Source organism: Entelurus aequoreus, linkage group LG12 (genome assembly GCF_033978785.1).
Source record: "Entelurus aequoreus isolate RoL-2023_Sb linkage group LG12, RoL_Eaeq_v1.1, whole genome shotgun sequence".
In the NCBI taxonomy this organism is placed as follows: domain Eukaryota; kingdom Metazoa; phylum Chordata; class Actinopteri; order Syngnathiformes; family Syngnathidae; genus Entelurus; species Entelurus aequoreus.
In genome coordinates, this window is record NC_084742.1 from 46,563,511 (window position 1) to 46,588,110 (window position 24,600).

The 24,600-nt window shown below is 40.0% G+C and overlaps 1 protein-coding gene across 1 annotated transcript; it reads left to right on the top strand.

The window, feature by feature from the left end:
• Window positions 1-791: 791 nt before the first annotated feature.
• On the top strand, window positions 792-23,202 carry ankrd46b (ankyrin repeat domain 46b). Its single transcript, XM_062067036.1, has 4 exons — window positions 792-920; window positions 6,950-7,292; window positions 7,373-7,531; window positions 22,571-23,202. The coding sequence occupies exons 2-4, from the start codon at window positions 6,982-6,984 to the stop codon at window positions 22,785-22,787; spliced, it is 687 nt and encodes a 228-aa protein (XP_061923020.1). The 5' UTR covers window positions 792-920; window positions 6,950-6,981; the 3' UTR covers window positions 22,788-23,202.
• Window positions 23,203-24,600: the final 1,398 nt, after the last annotated feature.

The following is a 24,600-nucleotide window of genomic DNA, read 5'->3' on the forward strand; positions in this document are numbered from 1 at the left end:
CATGTTCGAAAAGGAGTAGGAAGAAGCAGAGCTTATTTGATCCCACCCCTTTTATTTTACATAACAGTTGCTAAAACTTTTGTTCATTTCCTGTTCTCAATTTATTCACAATATACTCCATAAGTAATCACAATAATAAATAAATGAATAATACTCTGTAAGTAAGTTACATTTCATATGATGAGATGAGTAAGATTATTTTGAAAATGAACGGATGGATGGATGAAATAAATTGAGAATGTTTATCATGGTTCTTCTTCTTTGTACTTTGTAAACACTTTAAGTTTGAATAGTTTCTTGAAGTGGATCATAATAGTATATTGTTTGATTGCTTTGCTTAATCCATTCCATAATTTAGTTCCACATACTGATATACTGAAGGTCTTAAGTGTTGTACGTGCATACAAATGTTTTAAATTACATTTTTCTCTAAGATTATATTTCTCCTCTTTTTTTGAGATAAATTGTTGTATATTCTTGGGCAGCAGATTATAGTTTGCTTTGTGTATAATTTTAGCTGTTTGCAAATTCACTATGTCGTGGAATTTCAGTATTTTTGATTCAATAAATAAAGGGTTATGTTCTCTATATCCAACATTATGTAATATTCTAACTGATCTTTTTTGTAACACCGTTAATGAATCAAGTGTACTTTTGTAGTTGTCATCCAAAACTTTGCCAAATTCTGCTTCCCAGTCGTTTCTAATTTTGTCAAGAGATGAATTTCAATGACAGGAATTTCTCACTTCTAACAAAATAGTGCAGGACTGACGTTTATTTTTGCAACGCCACCCCATGCCGCCAGGGGGCGGTAATCAGTATTAGTAACCAGAAGAAGCCTGCCACCACAACACTACTGTTAGCATTAGCTCTAGGACAGCGACAAATATTTTCGCACCAGCTTTGGAACATTTTAACAGGTGAGAAGCACAACCTTCGACAAACTTGAGTCTTAGTCCATAGCGTAGTGTCCTGCGTGATTATTTTGCTATATACGCTTCATTTCTGCCAGGTTGAGCGTGTGCGTGACAAGACCTAGCTAGCTAGCATTACCTTATTGACTATAGCTTCATTTTACTGTGCTGGTAGTAATAAAACTATATCACTTAGTGATACATCGTTGAATATTATAACATATTATTCTTGTGTAATCATGTTCCGCCTTTTTTTTATGCGGACGCAAACAATCCCAGACTGTCTAAGTCTAATACAAACATGTATACAGAACTGATGATAGTATATATTAAGTTAAAGTACCAATGATTGTCACACACACACACTAGGTGTGGTGAAATTTGTCCTCTGTATTTGACCCATCCCCTTGTTCACCCCCTGGGAGGTGAGGGGAGCAGTGGGCAGCAGCGGTGCCGCGCCCGGGAATCATTTTTGGTGATTTAACCCCCAATTCCAACCTTTGATGCTGAGTGCCAAGCAGGAGGTAATGGGTCCCATTTTTATAGTCTTTGGTATGACTCGGCCGGGGTTTGAACTCACAACCTACCGATCTCAGGGCGGACACTCTAACCACTAGGCCACTATCTGATAGTATATATCTGTATCATGAATCAATTTAAGTGGACCCCGATTTAAACAAGTTGAAAAACTTATTCGGGTGTTACCATTTAGTGGTCAATTGTACGGAATATGTACTTCACTGTGCAAAAAGTCTCAATCAATCAATCAAACTATTGAGGACAAAAATGGTTTGTCAGGTGACTAGTGCAGTGTTTTTCAACCTTTTTTGAGCTAAGGCACATTTTTTTCATTGAAAAAATCCGAAAATTAAAAAATGAAACTCAGCAGCTGATACTGACAGTAAAAAGTTGTTCTCGCAAGTGTTGGATATGACTTTAAACCAGGGGTGGGCAATCAATTTTTACCGGGGGCCGCATGAGCAACCCGAGCACTGCTGGAGGGCCACACCGAGAATATTTCAATTAAATGTTACTCAATATTATTTTTGATATACCGTAAGATAAATAATAATATTAATAATAATAATTTCATTTAACCTAACGTAACTTTATACAAAAGCAGATTGCTTTTGATGGTTTTATTTTCAACAATGTCTTACACAACGCTTCCTGATGTATAATACAATGCAAAAATGTCAATTTCTGCACAGGGTTAATTTCTGTCACTTTATCCAACATTTTTCCCCGTCAGATTTTGACAACCACCTGTTGTTAAAAATCGTTTTTAATCATATTTAACTTCCATCATCCATCCATTTTCTACCGCTTGTCCCTTTTGGGATCGCGGGGGGTCGCTGGAGCCTATCTCAGCTACAATCGGGCGGAAGGCGGGGTACACCCTGGACAAGTCGCCACCTCATCACAGGGCCAATACAGATAGACAGACAACATTCACACTCACATTCACACACGAGGGCCAATTTAGTGTTGCCAATCAACTTATCCCCAGGTGCATGTCTTTGGAGGTGGGAGGAAGCCGGAGTACCCGGAGGGAACCCACGCAGTCACGGGGAGAACATGCAAACTCCACACAGAAAGATCCCGAGCCCGGGATTGAACTCACGACTACTCAGGACCTTAACTTATGTTGTTTTTTTATATTGGTTTTATATGTAATTATTTTTTGTTTTTGTTCAGTCATTGGTGGAGCTAAGGATAATATTTGAATATTGTTTTTAATATTGTTGTGCAGCACTTTGGAAACATTTTGTTGTTTAAATGTGCTATATAAATAAAGTGGATTGGATTGGATTGTCACACCTGCCAGCTTGTCCCATTTCAGTCCTAACATGTCCAAACACGCATTTACCTATGTCAGGGGTGTCCAAAGTGCGGCCCGGGGGCCATTTGCGGCCCGCAGGTAATTTTTTAACGGCCCCACGGCACATTCTAAAAATACGATGAAAAAAACATAAAAAGTGGTATAAAAGAGCAAACAGGTGAAATGTAACAAGAAAATGTTGCATTATTTACTCTAATAAAACAAAGCTGCCATGCAGGCTGTTTCTTTCTTTAAAAAATAATAATGAATCAAAATCAATGTCATTAGAAATTATTGACCTATTCAAGGCTCCATCTTTTACTTTTCCTGTTTTGTTGGCGTTTTCCTGTAGCAGTTTCATTTCTTCCCTGAGCGCTATTCCCCACACCTGCTTTGTTTTAGCAATCAAGACTATTTAAGTTGTTGCTATCCTTCTTTGTGGGGACATTGTTGATTGTCGTGTCATGTTCGGATGTACTTTGTGGACGCCGTCTCTGCTCCACTCGCTGTAAGTCTTTGCTGTCGTCCAGCATTCTGTTTTTGTTTACTTTGTAGCCGGTTCAGTTTTAGTTTCATTCTGCATAGCCTTCCCTAAGCTTCAATGCCTTTTTTTAGCGGCACTCACACTATTTTTGGTTTAAGCATTAGATTAGGGCTGCAACTAACAACTAATTTGGTAATCGATTAATCTGTCGATTATTACTTTGATTAATCGATTGATAATCGGATAAAAGAGACAAACTACATTTCTATCCTCTCCAGTATTTTATTGGAAAAAAACAGCATACTGGCACCATACTTATTTTGATTATTGTTTCTCAGCTGTTTGTAAATGTTGCAGTTTATAAATAAAGGTTTATTCAAAAATTAAAAGTAGCCTCTGCGCATGCGCTAGCATAGATCCAACGAATCGATGACTAAATTAATCGCCAACTATTTTTATAATCGATTTAATCGATTAGCTGTTGCAGCCCTACATTAGATACCTTTTTACCTGCACACTGCCTCCCGCTATCGTCTGCACATTGTGATCACGACAAAGCAATTAGCTACCTGCTGCCACCTACTGATATGGAAGAGTATTATACGGTTACTCTGCCGAGCTCTAGACAGCAGAGACACTCAACAACGGCACATTATTTGCGGATTATAATTACTGGTTTGCAAAAAAATATTTTTAACCCAATTAGGTGAAATGACATAATCTCCCACGGCACACCAGACTGTATCTCACGGCACACCAAACACTGGACTAGAATATGAAAATGTATATTTTCCAGAGATAGCTGCCGCAGTTTTACGACGTCACTGCAGTAACTGTGTAGACGTGACCGTGTAATACATTTTAGAGCAATCCAAACCGCTCTGCTTCACTTCTTTTTTTTTGTTTTATTCTTAAATCAACATAAAAAAACAAGATACACTTATAGTTATTGCACCAACCCAAAAACCCTCCCTCGTCCTCGTTCACACTCATTCACACAAAATGGGTTTTTCCTTCTGTTATTAATATTCTGGTTCCTACTATACATCAATGCAGTCTGCAAGCAGGGTTCGTACGGGTGCTTAAAAACATTAAAAATGCTTGGATTTTAATGTTGTGTTTTCAAGGTTTGAAATATGCTTGAATTTTGGGTGAAGTGCTTGTAAATTCTTGGAAATGTTCATCATATTTCTCGCCAGTCTGACTCAATAGGCTAATTTTAAAATGGGAAAAAATAAAATATGTTTTCTTAAAAATGAAAGCTACACGCTTGATTTGTTGGCTTCGCACGAGCCCTTACATTAGGTTGTTGTCATGCCAGAGCCGTATATACAGCTCTGTGTCGCCCCCAAGATGACAGTGGTGCATCGGTCCATCGTGCCAGGAGGTTGTCGTTTTAATGAACATTGGATGGAAAATGACAAATCCAAACTTTGGATAAAACGTGGACCAAATCCACGTGTAGCCTGCTGCAAAGTATGCAAAAAGTAATTCCAGCTTTTCACAATGGGAAAGTCGGCTCTCTCGAGTCATATGAAAGGTAAACCACGGTGATTACTAGCCCTACAAGTTAACTAACGTTAGCTAAAGTTTTGTTTTCTAACCTTTTGGTACATGCTAGGCCTAAACTGTGAGATCAGCGCTAGATTACATGTTAATTATGGACAGTTATTACGAGCTATGAAATTTAAAAAAGCGAGCATTTGTCAATGATAAATTATAATGTTAAGATCTTCCCTTAACTAAAAATGTATTTGTTATCATAGCCACAGTTATAAAGCTAGATATGCTTAATGAAAGGTGACTGAGGTGTTGTGAAACAAACTAAATATTTTCCTTTAATTTATTGTCCTTATATTAATGTGGAACAGTTTTGTTAATAAATGAGTGAAATTGACATTTTGAGGGTGCGTGTATTTATATCACATTATGCGGTTTACAAGCACAAATACGGTGTGAATCAATCCGTGCTGTTCGATGTCATTGAGTGCTGTAAGTAAGAAAAAGAACAAGAAATTTGAAAAATAACACAAATGGAGACACGTTTGCAAACACCAATGACATTGAATAGTCTACAGAAACACTGCTTCATTTTCTATACCCCATAACTGCTGGTTCAATGTTAGGCTTAGGTTTTAGCAGATGTTCCGTATTTTTCCTACAGACCGCATTTGGTGACCTCAAACAACAAGGCTATGGATTGATTCACACTGGTTTTCGCCTTTTGAAGGGTACTGGAAAAACTGGAAAATTGATCTTGAAAGTCCTTAAAAAGTGCTTGAATTTGGCCATGGAAAAGGTGTACGAACCCTGTGCAAGGGATACAGTCTGTGAAGCACACAGGGTTGTGTGTGCTGCTGGTCCACTAATAGTACTAACCTTTAACAGTTAATTTTACTCATTTTCATTAATTACAAGTTTCTATGTGACTGTTTTTATTTCATTTTAGTTTCTTTTTTGTTTAAGAAAATGTTAATGTTTAAATAAAGGACATTATCTTCACCAGACCAGGTTGTCAATTAAATTAGATTGTTTAAAGGGTTCTTAAAACCAGGTCCAGTCCAGATTATGTCCAGGTCATTTATGTACACTCAAATTAGGGAACACAACAACCGATTGCATATAATCTATAAACACAATTCTATTTTCAAAATAAGCATTTGAGATTTTCCCATCTATTTTTATGTTTTTTGGCATCATTATCGGTTGCAACCATATAACTTTCTAAAGTTAAAAAAATGCTAAATAAATGTTTTTAATAAAAGTAATACTAAGTGAATATCTATTTTTGGCCTTAAAAATAAACCTTTTACTGAGTTCTATGATTAAATTGACTAAATCATGACTATCAATGAACTCTCCTAAAGTAACAAAAACCACATCAAGCTTCATAAACAAACCGATCCTTAAACACATTTTTTCAACTTCCACCCAAAACAAAGACACAATATGACAATACCAAAACAAATGCAGGGTGGATTCATACTCCTGACAACAAAAACGGCAATCCTCTGACTCTGTCATATTCCATAGTTTTAACATTTTTCCCGTTGGTAAATAGTTATAAATGATTTTAATTTAAAAAAATAACGATAGTAGTTTTGTAGATTAATTTCAATATTGTATCCCATGGAAACATGCAGTCAAAAGAGTCCTCCCATTTTCCACATGTGTTATATGGGGGCAGCCTTCAGAGATTTCTTTATTAAATACAATTTTTATATTTATTTTAGTTCCTTTTTGCCAACTACAATTTCTTATTGGAGGTTTACAAACTAATAATTTAGTAGTTCCATAATTCATAATTTGTTTACATGTTTTCCCAATTACTCCAGTTAGTTGATTAAATGAAAAGCTTGAACAAGCATCGCCATACATAGTTCTAAATTCATCATACTCTATAATCTTACCATTCTCATTGATAATGTCATTGACAAAAATGATTCCTCCTTCAAACATATTTTTCTAAAAGAAAAGCTTTCCATCTATTACAATATTAGAGTTAATCCATATTATCTGCTGGCGCATAAAATTGAAAACACCACCATGAGTGAATTGTTTCCTTTATGAACCCCAGCAGACTCTCTACATAAGGAAAGTGGGAGGGCATCACTTGTAAAAACGAATACAATTTCTTATGATACAATACATGTTTTTTTGTCCAACAAGACACGTGTGCCATTGATGCTTTTAAAGACCGACACTTAGCTTCACTTCTTCATCCTGCAGGTACGCTGGAATTTTCTGACACCCACTCGGACATGTCCTATGTCTTCATCAACGACTCGTCGCAGACTAATGTGCCTCTGCTGCAGTCCTGCATCGACGGAGACCTGCCCTTCGCCAAGAGGCTCCTGGAGACAGGATGTGACCCCAACATCCGGGACAACCGGGGACGCACAGGCCTGCACCTCGCGGCTGCACGGGGAAACGTAGACATCTGTCGCCTCCTGCATAAGTTTGGCGCCGATTTGTTGGCGACAGACTATCAAGGCAACACCGCTTTACATCTGTGCGGGCACGTGGATTCGATACAGTTTCTGGTCTCAAACGGGCTGAAGATTGATATTTGGTAAGTTATCTGCTAAGTGTTTCGTAGAAGCAACACTGTTCTGTTGTGGGCCTAAGAGTTAATGCTGCCGGTTGTCGTAGTAACCACAATGGCTCGACTCCCCTGGTGCTGGCAAAAAGACGAGGCGTCAACAAGGATGCCATTCGTCTGCTGGAGGGACTGGAGGAGCAGGAGGTTAAAGGCTTCAACCGAGGCGCCCACTCAAAACTGGAAACCATGCAGATGGCCGACAGTGAGAGGTAGGTCTAACGGTGGTCGTCCCGTGCGGTCCGGCCCTGCACACGCAGGAGCAGCGAGAACCAAGGGCTAAAAGCACCAAAAACCGCCAACAGTGACCTGAATAATAACCAAGTATTAGTGATATTATTATTATAAGCGTCAACGCAGACAAACTAGCGGCGACGTGATCGCAGAGAGCTAACAAGCTTGTGTGGCTATGTTGACATCATCGGCTGGTGAGCTGCTTTCTTGCCTCAAGGCTCGTGAAAGTTTATTGTAGATCATGAATAATGTCTCTCACCTTGATAGTAGAAGGACGAGGATATATTCCAACAAGTTGGTCAACTTTGGCATCCAATTTAGACCCGGAGATGGCGGGGATGTGAGTTAGTCTTTATCTAAACTTAAATATATGAACATCCTAACAGATGGCATCCCAGTGACAGCAGGCATTATACAGTAAGTGATGTTTTATTATAGGGGTGTAACAATTAGTTTTAACAACAATTCGATTCGATATTTGTGGTTGATGATCCGACTCACGGGCCTTCTTTTTTTTTTTTAAAACGATATCATCCAAAATGATGCAGTGAGTTTGAATAGATTCAGTAACTTAAAAAGAAAAACACCATCAAGCAGTGTGACTTAGGGATGATGTTTGATAAGAAATTATCGAGTTCGAGCCTATTATTGAATCCTCTTATCGAACCGATTCCTTATCGATTCTCTTATCGAATCCAGATAGGTTGTTGTATATGGAAAAAAACACAATATTTGGTTTAACAAAAGCTCACTTTTATTATATAAGAAAACAATTTAATCTAATAAATAAATAAATATTGACTGTTACCCCCCTAAAAAACTAAAATAAATAAATATTGACTGTTGTTACCCAAAGTATATTAAGTGGGATTTTTCAGAAAAACAAATATATACAGTAACACAAAAACAACCTGTCTGTGTGATCACTATAGGTGTATAAATAATAATATAGTGTTAAATAAAATCAGTCCCTTGGGCATAAAACTGAAAATAATACAGCTCTCCAAAAAGTGCACTTCTGCTGCTATTGGAACATACTAACTACACACACAGGCAGACAGCTAATAAACAATCCAAGACGTCTAATAAAGTTCCAAAGCAGATTAATCCATTTAGACTCTTTATTGTTGTTGATCTTGCTTTGTCTTTTCCTATCTTTACTTTTGTCTTGCACTGAACTGTTATTTTTTATTTTTTTAAACTGAAATACACACAATGACAAATGTATAAGCTATGTGAATCAATTAACATACTGAAATGTATTACACAATATGTAAATATTAGCTTCACACAAATATACAGTAATATCATCAAACAAATACTTCTGAGTGTTGAAACTATTTCGATGGTGGAAATACACGACTGGCAGCCATTTTAAGTCCTCAAAACATCCATTGAAAAAGTGCACAACATTTTTTTTTCAATAAACATCTTAGTTTTAAATGTAACCACTTTCCAATATTGAGTTACATAAACAAGTTAAACAGTTTACTTACAGACTTATCTTTTCCAAGGCTTGTAGGAGCTAACACAACTTGTCTACTTCTCAATTGTCTCATGAACTGAACTGACTCGCCAACCCCGGAAGTGGCCAGACTAATGACACGTAGTATTTTCATATCGCCACAAGGTGTCAGTAAGAGTCTACAATCAAATGGGCATAACATTGCCCATTTGGGATTCGTTCCCAGGGATTCGAATAAAGAACCAACTCTTTTTCTTTACTATAGTGGTCTCGATAACGGGTACCGGTTCTCAAAAAGGGATTTGAGTCTGAGGACTCGGTTCTTTTCTTATCGAACAACCGGGAAAACCGGGTTCGAGCATCATCCCTAGTGTGACTGTGAAATAAATAGTGGATACTGGACACCGCAGGTGAAGTTTACTATATTCTTATTATTTATTGTAATGTAATTATGTATAAAGGAATTATGGATACAAACAAGCAAGTAAACAACAATTAATGGCCAATTCATTCACATTTTATTTGAATAAAGTGCAACGAACACTTTAGGCGACAACGACTTAGTTTTTACCATGAATTGATTAACGTGGACCCTGACTTAAACAAGTCTAAAAACTTATTCGGGTGTTACCATTTAGTGGTCAATTGTACGGAATATGTACTATACTGTGCAATCTACTAATAAAAGTCTCAATCAATCAGGTTGAATTAACAGGAGGAAACACTTACTGCTATAATTTTAAACATTCAAGCAATTTTCAATAAAAGTACAGTAACCAACATTTTAACAGTTGATTTACCTGCTAAATAAAGTTCGCTGACCCGGAGGATACGATACAGTTTCTGGTCTCAAACGGTATCTGTACTTTGCCCTGGCGTTGCCGATGACGGACAGCGTCCCCGGTGTGTGGACATTTATGTCCCCTCATTCCTGTTGATGGTGTTGGCCCTCTCTTCCTAATTTCCATAACGTCCTTCATCCATCTCTTCTATTGCTTTCTTTCACATCAAATGACTTCTTGTGTTCCGGAAGTCGTGGGTTGCGGTCAATTGCAGCGCTGTCACTTTCGTTGTGTCTTTTGTGGTTTAAAGTTGTTTGGTGGCTTTTTTATTAGCTGCGTTTCCATTACCCTTAGAAAAGTGCAAAACCTAAATCTCGCTACAAAAAAAAGGTAATGGAAACTCCCATATTTCGCAAAACCTGTCAAATATCACAGAAACATTTCTGCGCTCTCATGAGGTGGTTTTGGAGACGTCGATTTTGCAGTTTTCAAGCAGGACGACCGGGGCAGACTTGTCGTCTTGCTCTCGCTTCCGATCGGTCGGGTAACGTAGAAGGAGAAACACAGTTGGACATACACTCTCAGACGCTTTCTTAACAAGCAGTAACAAATTCAGTGAGTCAAAACATTTATATACAAGAGTTGCTGTTCGCCTCAACTCACGTTTAATATCAATCAATCAATCAATGTTTATTTATTTAGCCCTAAATCACAAGTGTCTCAAAGGGCTGTACAAGCCACAACGACATCCTCGGTACAGAGCCCACATACGGGCAAGGAAAAACTCACCCCAGTGGGACGTCGGTGAATGACTATGAGAAACCTTGGAGAGGACCGCATATGTGGGTAACCCCCCCCCCTCTAGGGGAGACCGAAAGCAATGGATGTCGAGTGGGTCTGACATAACATTGTGAAAGTCCAGTCCACAGTGGATCCAACACATCAGCGGGAGTCCATTCCACAGCGGGGCCAACAGGAAACCATCCCGAGCGGAGACGGGTCAGCAGCGCAGAGATGTCCCCAACCGATGCACAGGCTAGTGGTCCACCCGGGGTCCCGACTCTGGACAGCCAGCACTTCATCCATGGCCACCGGACCTATGCAACTCCCCCTCGCAAGGGACAGGGGAGAAGAGGAGAGAAGAAAAGAAACTGCAGATCAACTGGTCTAAAAAAGGGGGGTCTATTTAAAGCAGGGGTGTCAAACTCATTTCGCATCGTGGGCCACATACGGCCTAGGGAGATGTCAAGTGGGCCGGACCATTAAAATTATACCATACTCTGCTATAAATAACCAAAATATCATGTCTTTCCTTTGTTTTGGTGTAAAGAAGCACAAGAACATTAGGAAAATATTGAAATTTAATGAACTATCCTTTTACAAAACATTTCATGAAACACCTCATATTTCCTTAGACAAATGTGCAATTTACTTTTATCATTCACAAATATGCATTGCAACTGATCCCACTGATTGTACAAAGGCACAAAACTTTAATTGGTACTGAAAAATATAGTAATGCACTTTAAGATTAAATGAGACTTTTAAAGAAAGGAATTTTTAAACCACTTACACATACGCATATAAAATCTAAATGTAATCCCTGCGTACACCTTACAAACTAAGGAGAGTGATTTTAAATGTGTAATGAAGAAAGTGTTCGCCTGTCTTGTAAATCTGTAAACTTCATACATGAAACATACATACACATACAATACATACTGAAAATGTAGGGAGTTGTATGAACAGTAGAATTCCATCACACAACTTTTGTTTTGAAGCTGCTGACTAACATTAAAGTGCACATTTTTTAAATCACCACAGTAAGGATTCATCTTCACAGAGCTGTATTCTTTCAATGCAAACAGTATCTAAGGCAGCATTTTAAAGGTGTTAGTCTAGTCTGGACTTGTATTTGTTCCTGAAACTTGGCATCTTTTGGCCTGTACAAGTGCATCAACACCAGGTGTCATGTCCTGACTAGCTTCACTTTCAGAATGTCATTTAAGTGCTTGTTTGTGAGCCTTGAACGCATTTTTGTTTTATTGATATTCATCACTGAGAAAATTTGTTCACAAAGGTAGGTTGTCCCAAACATGCACAAAATTTTAGCAGCCAGGGCTGTTAATTAGGGGTACCCTGGTAGTAGATACTGATAAAATCTGTCCAGACCTACAGAGGCAAATTTGCCCTTCAAATCTGCATCACACTGCAAATCAATTATCTCTAGCTGAATTTCGACCGGCAGATCAGAAGCTTTAACTGTGAAAGGTGAGCGAAAAACTGAAAATTCTGTCTCAAGTTCACAAAATACCTGAAAACGTTTCTCAAACTCCCGCAGTAGTCCTGCAATTTTGTCTTTGTACCGTTTCATGTCCGCATCAGGTCTGGTCACACACACATCTCTCAGACAGGGGAAATGAGCAGGGTTGCCATTTGCCAGTTGCATCTCCCACAAAGTCAGCTTCAACTTAAATGCATGTATGTTGTCAGAAAACTGTGTGCAAGCCGTCATATTTTTCGCTGTGATGAGTCTCGTAGTGGCGTCGAATATTATATTCCTTCAATACCGAAACTTGTTGCAAACACACCAAGCACGAAGGTTTTCCGTGCATCTCTGTAAATAAATAGGACGTGGTCCATTTTTCTTTGAAAATTCTACACTCCTTATCTACTTTTCTCCGTTTGGATAACGACATTTTGGCTAATGAGGGTGTAGCGGAGAGGTACAGACCAAGGTATTAACAACGTCGTAACAAGCAGCAGATGGCGCATTGATACCGTCTGCTGTTTTCAGTCTGTCTCAGTGATGCGGCTTGTCTTCTACTCTGATGGAAAGAGTGCGCCCCTTAGCGGATAATCCATGAATTGCAGCGAATTTAAAATATTAATTCCATGTCTTTTATGCATTTTTTCCACTTTCAAATTATCCTGCGGGCCTGATCGAACCTCCTTGGGGGCCGGTTCCGGCCCGCGGGCCGTATGTTTGACACCCCTGATTTAAAGGCTAGATTATACAAATGAGTTTTAAGATGGGACATAAATGCTTCTACTGAGGTAGCATCTCTAACTGTTACTGGGAGGGCATTCCAGAGTGCTGGAGCCCGAATAGAAAACGCTCTATAGCCCGCAGACTTTTTTTTGGCTCTGGGAATCACTAATAAGCCGGAGTTCTTTGAACGCAGATTTCTTGTCGGGACATATGGTACAATACAATCGGCGAGATAGGCTGGAGCTAAACCGTGTAGTATTTTATACGTAAGTAGTAAAACCTTAAAGTCGCATCTTAAGTGCACAGGAAGCCAGTGCAAGTGAGCCAGTATAGGCGTAATATGATCAAACTTTCTTGTTTTTGTCAAAAGCCTTGCAGCCGCATTTTGTACCAACTGTAATCTTTTAATGCTAGACATAGGGAGACCCGAAAATAATACGTTACAGTAATCGAGACGAGACGTAACGAACGCATGAATAATGATCTCAGCGTCGCTAGTGGACAAGATGGAACACATTTTAGCGATATTACGGAGATGAAAGAAGGCCGTTTTAGTAACACTCTTAATGTGTGACTCAAACGAGAGAGTTGGGTCGAAGATAATACCCAGATTCTTTACCGAGTCGCCTTGTTTAATTGTTTGGTTGTCAAATGTTAAGGTGGTATTATTAAATAGATGTTGGTGTCTAGCAGGACCGATAATCAGCATTTCCGTTTTCTTAGCGTTGAGTTGCAAAAAGTTAGCGGACATCCATTGTTTAATTTCATTAAGACACGCCTCCAGCTGACTACAGTCCGGCGTGTTGGTCAGCTTTAGGGGCATGTAGAGTTGAGTGTCATCAGCATAACAGTGAAAGCTAACACCGTACTTGCGTATGATGTCACCCAGCGGCAGCATGTAAATACTAAAGAGTGCAGGGCCAAGAACCGAACCCTGGGGAACTCCGCACGTTACCTTGACATAGTCCGAGGTCACATTGTTATGGGAGACGCACTGCATCCTGTCAGTAAGATAACAGTTAAACCAAGACAAGGCTAAGTCTGACATACCAATACGTGTTTTGATACGCTCTAATAAAATATTATGATCGACGGTATCGAAAGCGGCGCTAAGATCAAGAAGCAGCAACATAGATGACGCATCAGAATCCATCGTTAGAAATAGATCATTAGTCATTTTTGCGAGGGCTGTCTCCGTAGAGTGATTTGCCCTGAAACCGGATTGAAAAGGTTCACAGAGATTGTTAGTCACTAAGTGTTCATTTAGCTGCTGTGCAACAATTTTTTCGAGAATTTTGGAAATAAACGGAAGGTGGGAGACCGGTCGGTAATACTCAACACCCAGACGTGCATGGTGCTAAATCTGGTGCAGCCATCTTAATGTAATTGCACATTGTCCTTCAAATAAAAAATACAATACATCCAAGCTCTGGCGGGACTCCATTCACTAGTCTGTCACTATCGCATCCGTCACACACAACAGAACCACCTCTTAAAGGCACACTGGTACACAACACAGATATTACACTATTGTCTTGTGGCATTTGCGTTAGTTATGACCTTTCTCGACCTCTGTTGATAGCCGCCATTTTCGTTTTGATGACGAGCTACAGGCGGGAATAGATATTAAACATCTTTATTATTAAAAGTGCTAAACTTCAAATAAATCCAATGTTTTCCATTTTCTAGTATCGATAAAATCGATCGACTCCCTTTTAAAACGATCTTGGATCGATATAAGGCTGCAGCTAACGATTATTTTTCTATCGATTAATCTATAGATTATTTTTTCGATTAATCGGTTAATCTATAGATTATTTTTTCGATTAATCTATAGATTATTTTTTCCTTTTGCCGATTATTTTTTTATTCAAAATGAAGATGAAAAAATAAATGTAGGCCCGTTTTTTCAAAAGGCATGGCTTTTATTTACAAAAAAAAAGAAGTATGGCCACTCAGTCAACATTGACAACAACATGACTAAATATTCTGTAACAATGTAAACATTTAAAACTTTTAACATTTAACAAAATTAAAAGTAGCTTATTTGCTTTTTAATGTGCAAATATAAAAGTCAACATCCAGTGCAAATCTTAATATTCTGCAATAGTATAAGCATTTCAAAAGTAAAAGTATTGCTTTTTTTGCTTTAAAATGTACAAAAATAAAGATAAACATCCAATACAAAAAAGTGCAAAACGAAATATTCTGTAACAACAGTGTAAACATTTCAACAAAAGTGAAAGTATTGCTTATTTGCTAAAATGTGCAAAAATAAAGATAAACATCCAATACAAAAAAGTGCCAATCTAAATATTCTGGAGCACTGTAAACATTAAGTATTGCTTTTAAAATGTGCAAAATAAACATCCAGTCCAACACAGTACACAATAACCAATTCTACTCATTCCAGTGAGTGTCTAACAGTTGTAATGAAGAAAGGTTAGCATGTCTACATGCTTTGGTTCTTTTCTTGTTTACAATATTCCCAGCAGCTGAAAATAGGCGCTCAGAAGGGGTCGATGTGGCTGGAACTGAGAGCTAATTAGCCTTCACCTCAAGCCAGGATTGCGAGCGAGCTGAGCTGCAGTTTAAGTTTCTAGAAGGTCAACGGGCTCATAGTGATGTTACTAGTAGTTGACTGGGAGGTGTTTATTATCATTTGGGGAGAGTCTGCTGCCTGATGCTCACCTGCTAAACACCTATCTGCTCCACGCTGAAGCGATGACTACATGCGCTCTGAATACGCACTGCTGATTGGCTGATAATGCTGCGTGTGTACCAATCAGATGGTTGTGTGGGTGGGACAATGCTGCGTGTGTACCAATCAGATGGTTGTGTGGGTGGGACAATGCTGCGTGTGTACCAATCAGATGGTTGTGTGGGTGGGACAATGCTGCGTGCTGAGACAGAGGCAGACGGAGCAAAGCAGCTTGTTAAGACTTTAGCTTAGAAACTCGTTCGGTACACCCCCGTACCGAACCGAAAGCCCCGCACCGAAACGGTTCAATACAAAACACGTACCGTTACACCCCTAGCAGATACAAATGACACATTCATGTTTTTGTGTAATGATGACAACGTATGCTCGCGCGGACGATTGACTAGTTGATGGTTTTCTTTTCAAATGTTCGTTTATAGCCGTTGTGCTGCTATGATAGGCCATTTCCGCTCGACACAGTGTGCATACAACAACATTATTAGGCCGTTTATTGAAATACTCCCACACTATTGGCATGCTTTCCCCCCCCCTCGCTCGCACCGCTCGCATCGTCTTCTTTGATCGTCTGCTTTGCGCTTCGCCATGACGGTAGTGTGACGTCATTATGCGACGCGTCGACGCACAAAAACGGCGTCGACGTATTTACGTAACCGATGACGTCGACTACGTCGACGCGTCGTTTCAGCCTTAGATCGATACCTATTTCTTGAAAGGCAAACAAGCTGAGCACAGGTCGGTATACATTAAATTTAGGAATGTACATCGATATCAATCAATCCGTTACACCCGTATTTTATTATGTTTGTTGGCTCTCATGAAGTCTGCATTGAGTAGTAATCAGTGATGTTGTCGAAGAAAAAAGCAAATGTTGTGATGCGTTTGTGAAATAAATGCGCTGCCATATGCTTTAAAAGAAGCAAAATAGGTAAATATTACATGCTATTATAAATGTTACTGCATTCCAGATATACTTAAAGCATCTATATATAACTGATGGAGGTGTGTAAGTGTTTTTTAACCCCAAATTTCAACTGAATGCGAAATGGCCGCGGACTGGCTTCACCGCGGTAGGGCGCAGCCTTCTGCCGTTTGGCAATCCCTGTTAACATGTTTCTCCATATACTGGGTTAACGCATGCGCAGTGTTTGTGGGCGGGAAATGGGGATTGAGTGCCATCCATCCATCCATCTTCTTCCCCTTATCCGAGGTCGGGTCGCGGGGGCAGCAGCCTAAGCAGGGAAGCCCAGACTTCCCTCTCCCCAGCCACTTCTTCCAGCTCTTCCCAGGGGATCCCGAGGCGTTCCCAGGCCAGCCGGGAGACACAGTCTTCTCAACGTGTCCTGAGTCTTCCCCGTGCCCTAAACACCTCCCTAGGGAGGCGTTCGGGTGGCATCCTGACCAGATGCCCGAACCACCTCATCTGGCTCCTCTCGATGTGGAGGAGCAGCTGCTTTACTTTGAGTTCCTCCCGGATGACAGAGCTTCTCACCCTATCTCTAAGGGAGAGCCCCGCCACCCGGCGGAGGAAACTCATTTCGGCCGCTTGTACCCGTGATCTTGTCCTTTCGGTCATAACCCAAAGATCATGACCATAGGTGAGGATGGGAACATAGATCGACCGGTAAATTGAGAGCTTTGCCTTCCGGCTCAGCTCCTTCTTCACCACAACGGATCGATACAGCGTCCGCATTACTGAAGACGCCGCACCGATCCGCCTGTCGATCACACGATCCACTCTTCCCTCACTCGTGAACAAGACTCCGAGGTACTTGAACTCCTCCACTTGGGGCAAAATCTCCTCCGCAACCCGGAGATGGCACTCCACCCTTTTCCGGGCGAGAACCATGGACTCGAACTTGGAGGTGCTGATTCTCATCCCAGTCGCTTCACACTCAGCTGCGAACCAATCCAGTGAGTGGGGATTGAGTGTTTCCGGTTTTTCCTCTGTGCAGCAGTTGATTAAAAGTTGTGAACCAGAATAAACGTTGTTTATTCACCTCCATTTAACAATCCCCACCGCCGTTCTGTAAAGTTAAAGTACCAATGATTGTCACACACACACTAAGTGTGGCGAAATTATTCTCTGCATTTGACCCATCACCCTTGATCGCCCCTGGGAGGTGAGGGGAGCAGTGGGCAGCAGCGGTGGCCGCGCCCGGGAATCATTTTTGGTGATTTAACCCCCAATTCCAACCCTTGATACTGAGTGCCAAGCAGGGAGGTAATGGGTCCCATTTGTATAGTCTTTGGTATGACTCGGCCGGGGTTTGAACTCACAACCTACCGATCTCAGGGCGGACACTCTAACCCAGGGGTGGGCAATTAATTTTCACCGGGGGCCGCATAAGCAACCCGAGCACTGCTGGAGGGCCACACGACAATATTTCAATTAAATTTTGCTCAATATTATTTTTGATATACCATAAGATAAATAATAATGATGATAATAATTAATAATAATAATAATAATTTCATTTAACCTAACTTAACTTTATACAAAAGCAGATTGCTTTTTAAGGTCACTTTATCCTGCATTATCCAACATTTTTCCCCATCAGATTTGGACAACCATCTGTTGTTAAAAATAGTTTTTAATCATATCTATTGTATATTGTTTTTTATATTGGTTTTATATGTAATTGTTTTTTTCTTTTTATTCAGTCATTGGTGGAGCTAAGGATAATATTTGAATATTGTTTGTAATATTGTTGTGCAGCACTTTGGAAACATTTTGTTGTTTAAATGTGCTATATAAATAAAGTGGATTGGATTGTCACACCTGCCAGCGTGTCCCAACACGCATTTACCTCTGTGAACAAGTCATTACCTGTGGTTGTCTCTTTAATTGACTGCATCAGAGCTCTCATCCAAAGTTAGCGAAAAACAGTCCTGTCTCCGGGCATTATCAGCGCAACAAAGTCCAATAAGCACTCCTTAATAAACTCTCCGTCAGAAAACGCCTTACTTTTTCTGGCGCTTTTGTGAGAAATGACGAAACTTGTCCTGACGGCTGCATCTCTGGGGGTGTGAAATATGGCACAAAGTCCTTGTTGGGTTTGCAGTTTTACCATCAACGCATCAGCCTCCCTTGCGCGCGCTTCATCAGACACATCCCGGTATTTTCCCTCGTGTTTCTTCGTGTAGTGGCGATTAAAATGATATTTAAACACAGCAACCTGTGTACCACACATTAAGCACACGGCTTTACCATTAATTTATGTAAAGAAATACTTGGCAGTCCATCTCTTGTTGGAAACACGCCATTCCTCATCAACTTTTCTTTTTTTAGCGTCTCATCACTTGTCTCTATGCACCTTCCCTCACAGGTTCCCTCCGGACATACGGCATAAATAACACATTTCAAAATAAAAGCAGCACAGTTGTATTGCGCGCACGACATAGATGTTTTTTAAACTTTATTTTGTAATTTGTAATTGCGCCGTTCAATTCACTCACAATCGCACACGCGCATACGTCCACACGGAAGTAATACAAATAACGCTTTTCAAAACAAAAGCAGCACTGTTGTATTGCACACTCGACATAGATACTTTTTAAAATTTATTTTGTAATTTATGATTGGCCTCACGCGGGCCGGACAGGGATGCGCAAAGGGCCGGATGCGGCCCGCGGGCCGTACAATGCCCAGGTCTGCTCTAACCACTAGGCCACTGAGTAGGTTGCGGCTCCGTCTTGCAGCGAAAAATCGCAGACTTTTACAAGATCTCGCAAATCTGCGCGTAACCCTGTGATAGGGGAAGTAGCATTAAAGCAAACCACAAAAAAATAATTCTGTCCTTCCAGAAGTGCAGAAGCAAATAAACTTGGTCCTGTCTTGATGAAAAACGTTATTTTTTGCAGCGAGCAACATTACGACAGTAACATCATCCCTGGCGAGCGTGTCACACGACCAGTCCTCTGCTTTCCCGGTCTCCTTTTCAGCCGATATTTGACACAGTGCCCCCGTATCCCCACTTAGTTGCCTAAGTCTGAAAACTTTGGACAAGTTGATTTCATGTCCGTCGCCGCCCATTAGGACCTTTCAAAGTGTAGAATACAATCCTCTTTGAAGACAGAGTGTTTTATTTTGAAGGTAAACGGGATACTTTATTTTGTGTTTGTTCATAACTTCCTGTGCAACGCTAGCAGATTTGAGCTACATTGAATGGATTTGTTGCGGCGTCCGGCAAAAATAGAAGCTCTCCGATTATTTAGCGCCGGACTGCGAAATGGCATGTCGGTGACATTCCGCAGACGCTGGAAACGGACACATTGACTTGAATTACAACGGAAAGAGTCCGCCAGCGCGTGCATGCCGGTTGGCGGCCATTTCGCATTCAGTGGAAATTCGGTGTCAGCACGTTCTTATCTGTACTGTAAAGTTCAAATTTGAAGGACAATAAAAGGAAGTCTTAGTCTTAATAGACGGAATAGAGCGACTCCCTTAGCTCCATTGTAAGCGTACGTATACAGTCGTGGAATTAACACATTATTATGCCTAATTTGGACAACCAGGTATGGTGAAGATAAGGTCCTTTTTAAAAAAAAATAAAATAAGATAAATAAATTAAAAACATTGTCTTGAATAAAAAAAAAGTAAAACAATATAAAAACAGTTGCTGTACATAGAAACTAGTAATTAATGAAAATGAGTCAAATTAACTGTTAAAGGTTAGTACTATTAGTGGACCAGCAGCACGCACAATCATGTGTGCTTATTGATATATATTGATATATAATGTAGGAACCAGAATATTAATAACAGAAAGAAACAACCCTTTTGTGTGAATGAGTGTAAATGGGAGAGGGAGGTTTTTTGGGTTGGTGCACTAATTGTAAGTGTATCTTGTGTTTTTTATGTTGATTTGATAAAAAAAAAAAAAAAAAAAATACAGATAATAAAAAAAACGATACCGATAATTTCCGATATTACATTTTAAAGCATTTATCGGCCGATAATATCGGCAGGCCGATATTATCGGACATCTCTAGTTAGAATGTATAAAAAAAGAAGAAAAACACGTGTCTTACATGAGGATTGTGAATGATAGGCAAAATTCCAAAAAACAGAGCAGTTACCCTTTATGTTGCCTCCATATCTGATCCATTTTACATGACACCCATCCCTCATTGGAAGGCACATAGGTGTCCATATGGATGCCTGATGGTGCAATATTGTAAATAGATGGAATGCTGTTAAAATAACCCAATTAGGATGACTAAAACTACAGTGAAGTGAACATGTATTTATACATTAACCCCCATACAAAGATATGAGTAGTCCAGAATTGGTTTTGCTAGGTTTATTGTAAAGGAGAGAGGCAGAATGTAAATACACATTTGACCAAACCAGCAAACATTTCAACCCCCACAGACAGGTTAGAGTGCATCTGGAAAGTATTCACAGCTCTTCACTTTAACTGAACTCTTTGGTGAATGCCAGGCATCATGGAGAAAACCTAGCACCAGTAAGCATCACCTGGTCTGTACCTTCCCTACGGTGAAGCATCATGCTGTGGGGCTGTGTTTAGGTGGCAGGAACTATGAAAGGGTGTGAAAACTTATGTACATGTGATTTCCGATTTTTTTAAACAGTGCATATTTGAAAACATTACAAAAAAATAATTCTCGATGTTGTCAAATTGTGGTGTTCTGTGTAGAATTTTGTGATTAGGAAAAAAATTTAATTATACCATTTTGCAATATGGCTATCGCACAACAAATGTGAAAAAAAATGAAGCTGCGTGAAAACTTTCCAGATGCGTTGTATGTGTTCTTGAAGAACACAAATTAGTTCTGGCTTTTAAGGAAAGTAGTCCTAAATCAAACTCGTTATGTGAGATCATTACAAAAAAAATACCACTAATGGCTGTAGAGGCGATCACATATTTTTCTAGTAAACATACAAAACACAAAACCAGTAAAATTGGCACGTTGTGTAATTCGTAAATAAAAACAGAATTCAATGATTTGAAAATCCTTTTCAACTTATATTCAATTGAATAGACTGCAAAGACAAGATATTTAATGTTCAAACTGGGAAACGTAATTTTTTTGCAAATGATCATTAACTTAGAATTTAATGGCAGCAACACATTGCAAAAATGTTTGCACTGGGGCATTTTTACCACTGTGTTACATGGCCTTTCCTTTTAACAACACTCAGTAAATGTTTGGGAACTGAGGAGACCAATTTTTGAAGCTTTTCAGGTGGAATTCTTTCCCATTCTTGCTTGATAGCTTAAGTTGTTCAACAGTCTCCTTGGGGTCTCCTTTGTGGTATTTTAGGCTTCATAATGTGCCACACATTTTCAATGGGAGACAGGCCTGGACTACAGGCAGGCCAGTCTAGTACCTGCACTCTTTTACTATGAAGCCACGCAGTTGTAACACGTGGCTTGGCATTGTCTTGCTGAAATAAGCAGGGGTGTTGACGATAACATTGCTTGGATGGCAACATATGTTGCTCCAAAACCTGTATGTACTTTTCAGCATTAATGTCGCCTTCATAGATGTGTAAGTTACCCATGCCTTGGACACTAATACACCCCCATACCATCACAGATGCTGGCTTTTAAAATTGGCGCCTATAACAATCCGGATGGTTCTTTTCCTTTTTGTTCCGGAAGACACAACGTCCACAGTTTCCAAAAACTATTTGAAATGTGGACTCGTCAGACCACAGAACACTTTTCCACTTTGCATCAGTCCATCTTAGATGAGCTCAGGCCCAGCAAAGCCGGTGCCTTTTCTGGGTGTTGTTGATAAATGGCTTTCCTCAACTTTCTCAGTCTTTTTTGCCACTTGTGCCAGCCTTTTTGAAACATGTTGCAGGCATCAAATTCTGAATAACAAAGTTTTCCAGTTTGAACGTTAAGTATCTTGTCTTGTCTTACATTTACACAACGTGCCAACTTCACTGGTTTGGGGTTTTGTACATGCCTGTGTTATTTGTTTTACCAGTTGTGTTAAAATGTATTTTTGTTTGTATATGTAGCATACCTTGTGGTAATTTTTGGTGACAACATAATAATAAATGCATGGGCGTGTTTGCAGTGCCATGGAGAGCCACTCCTTACTCAACCCCAACCTGCAAAACAGCGAAGGCGTGCTGTCCAGCTTCCGGACCACATGGCAGGAGTTTGTGGAGGACCTGGGCTTCTGGAGGGTTCTCCTGCTGCTGGTGGTCATCGCCCTCCTTTCCCTGGGCATTGCCTACTATGTCAGCGGAGTGCTGCCATTCTCCACCAGCCAGCTCGAGCTGGTTCACTGAGTGAACATCTAAAATTCTACTGGCTGTATTCTGAGCAGTACACCAGAGTGTTGTATTCTAAAGGGGTTACCACCCGCCCAGCGTGCCCTGTTGGTATGTGTCTCATGTCACCATTACTACCTTCTAAAATGAACTCAATTTACGATTCTTTCCATTCCTTTTTGCTGTACCTTTCTTTTGCTCTCCCCTCGTGTTATTATTGATCGTCATCAACCATGTGTAAAGCAGCATTATACATTGCAGGAAGCTGCATCTCCTGCACATACTTTGTGTTTTTTGTGTTCATTATTAAGACATTTCCCGCAAGCATGCCGCTTTGCAGTATAGTTGAGGTAATGGTACTTTTATTTGTAATGTGTACAATGTACAGCTGTGTTGACTGACATGATTAAATAAAATAAATGCCTGATTATAACTGCTAAGATTGCCAATGGCTTAACAACACCGCTGCACGATTTGTACTAGAGCAGGGGTGTCAAACATATGGCCCGTGGGCCGGATGAGGCCCGCAAACAGGTTTTATATGGCCCGCGAGATGAGTTTGCTAAGTATAAAATTGAGCTGAAATTGTTTAAAGAAAGAAACTGCTGATCTAAATGTGTCCACTGGGTGTCGCAGTAACAACTCTGTTGGGCAAGCAAACGCTTGATATCGGGGCCAAGCAAGAGGTACGCAGTAAAGCGCATATAGCTGTGGTAACGCATGGCTGTGGCTCCTCCCCTCGAACAAATGAAACACACAACCTGCAGTTTTAGGTAATCTGCTTCGAACACATTATTCTTTGGCACCCTCATAAGCCCCTAAATGTCTCTGTCAAAAATGAGAAAAATGAGTGTAAGTTAACCATCTTCAACAGTTTCTACATCCATTGAGTTAGAACAGGGTTATTACCTGGACATGGCAAATGAGGTATTTGACACCTGGACGTTTATTTATTTTGTTCAATCCCAGATAGGCTGTGACTTCATGTTTATTGGCTTTGTAGATACACAGAGACAAAGTCTAAATTCGTTGTGTTTTACAAAACCGTGCACATTTTTTTTCCCTCAGCATTTGGAAGTGTTTTGTCAAAAGGATTATTTGTGATTTGTACATTTTCAGAATGTGTTTGTTCTATTTTTAGCCAAAGTGAAACAAAGAAAACAATCTGAAGTCGTCTTTGTTTTTAAGTTATCATGCCATGATTTTACCAGTGCGGCCCACCTGGGAATAGATTTTCCTCCATGTGGCCCCTGAGCTCAAATTAGTTTGACACCCCTGTACTAGTGCCTTACAGTGAAGTGCAAATCTCATCTGACGTCACCATATGAACTTACTAATAGATATTACTTCATATTCTGAAACTGTGCTGCAACCAAGCTTATGAGAAATATTAAATGGCGTCAGCGCCTTTGGAACCGGAGAGATCCATCTCTGGACCTGGTACATTCCTGACAAAAAGACCCAAAAAAACTATCAACCATGTGTGGATGATACTTTATTGAATTTGTCATTGCAGTTAAAACGTACAACACAAGTACATTTTAAGTACAATTTCGTCCGAGAACACATACTTGTATCCCGCCACTGGAAAACATTGGTCACCCACTGCCATGTCTTCCAATAAGCACAACTTTGTAACACAAGACCATCAACTGCGGACAGTCGACCTGCGGTTCAAGCTCAAGGCAGGAGCCTCAGCCAATATGAACTCCTCCCGTCTACTAGACGCGGCTATCATTGAGCGATACAGATGCACCATTGCGAACAGATTTAGCCCGCTCACCAGTGGGATATCCCAGGACTGACCCCACTTCAAAAATGAGATCATCCA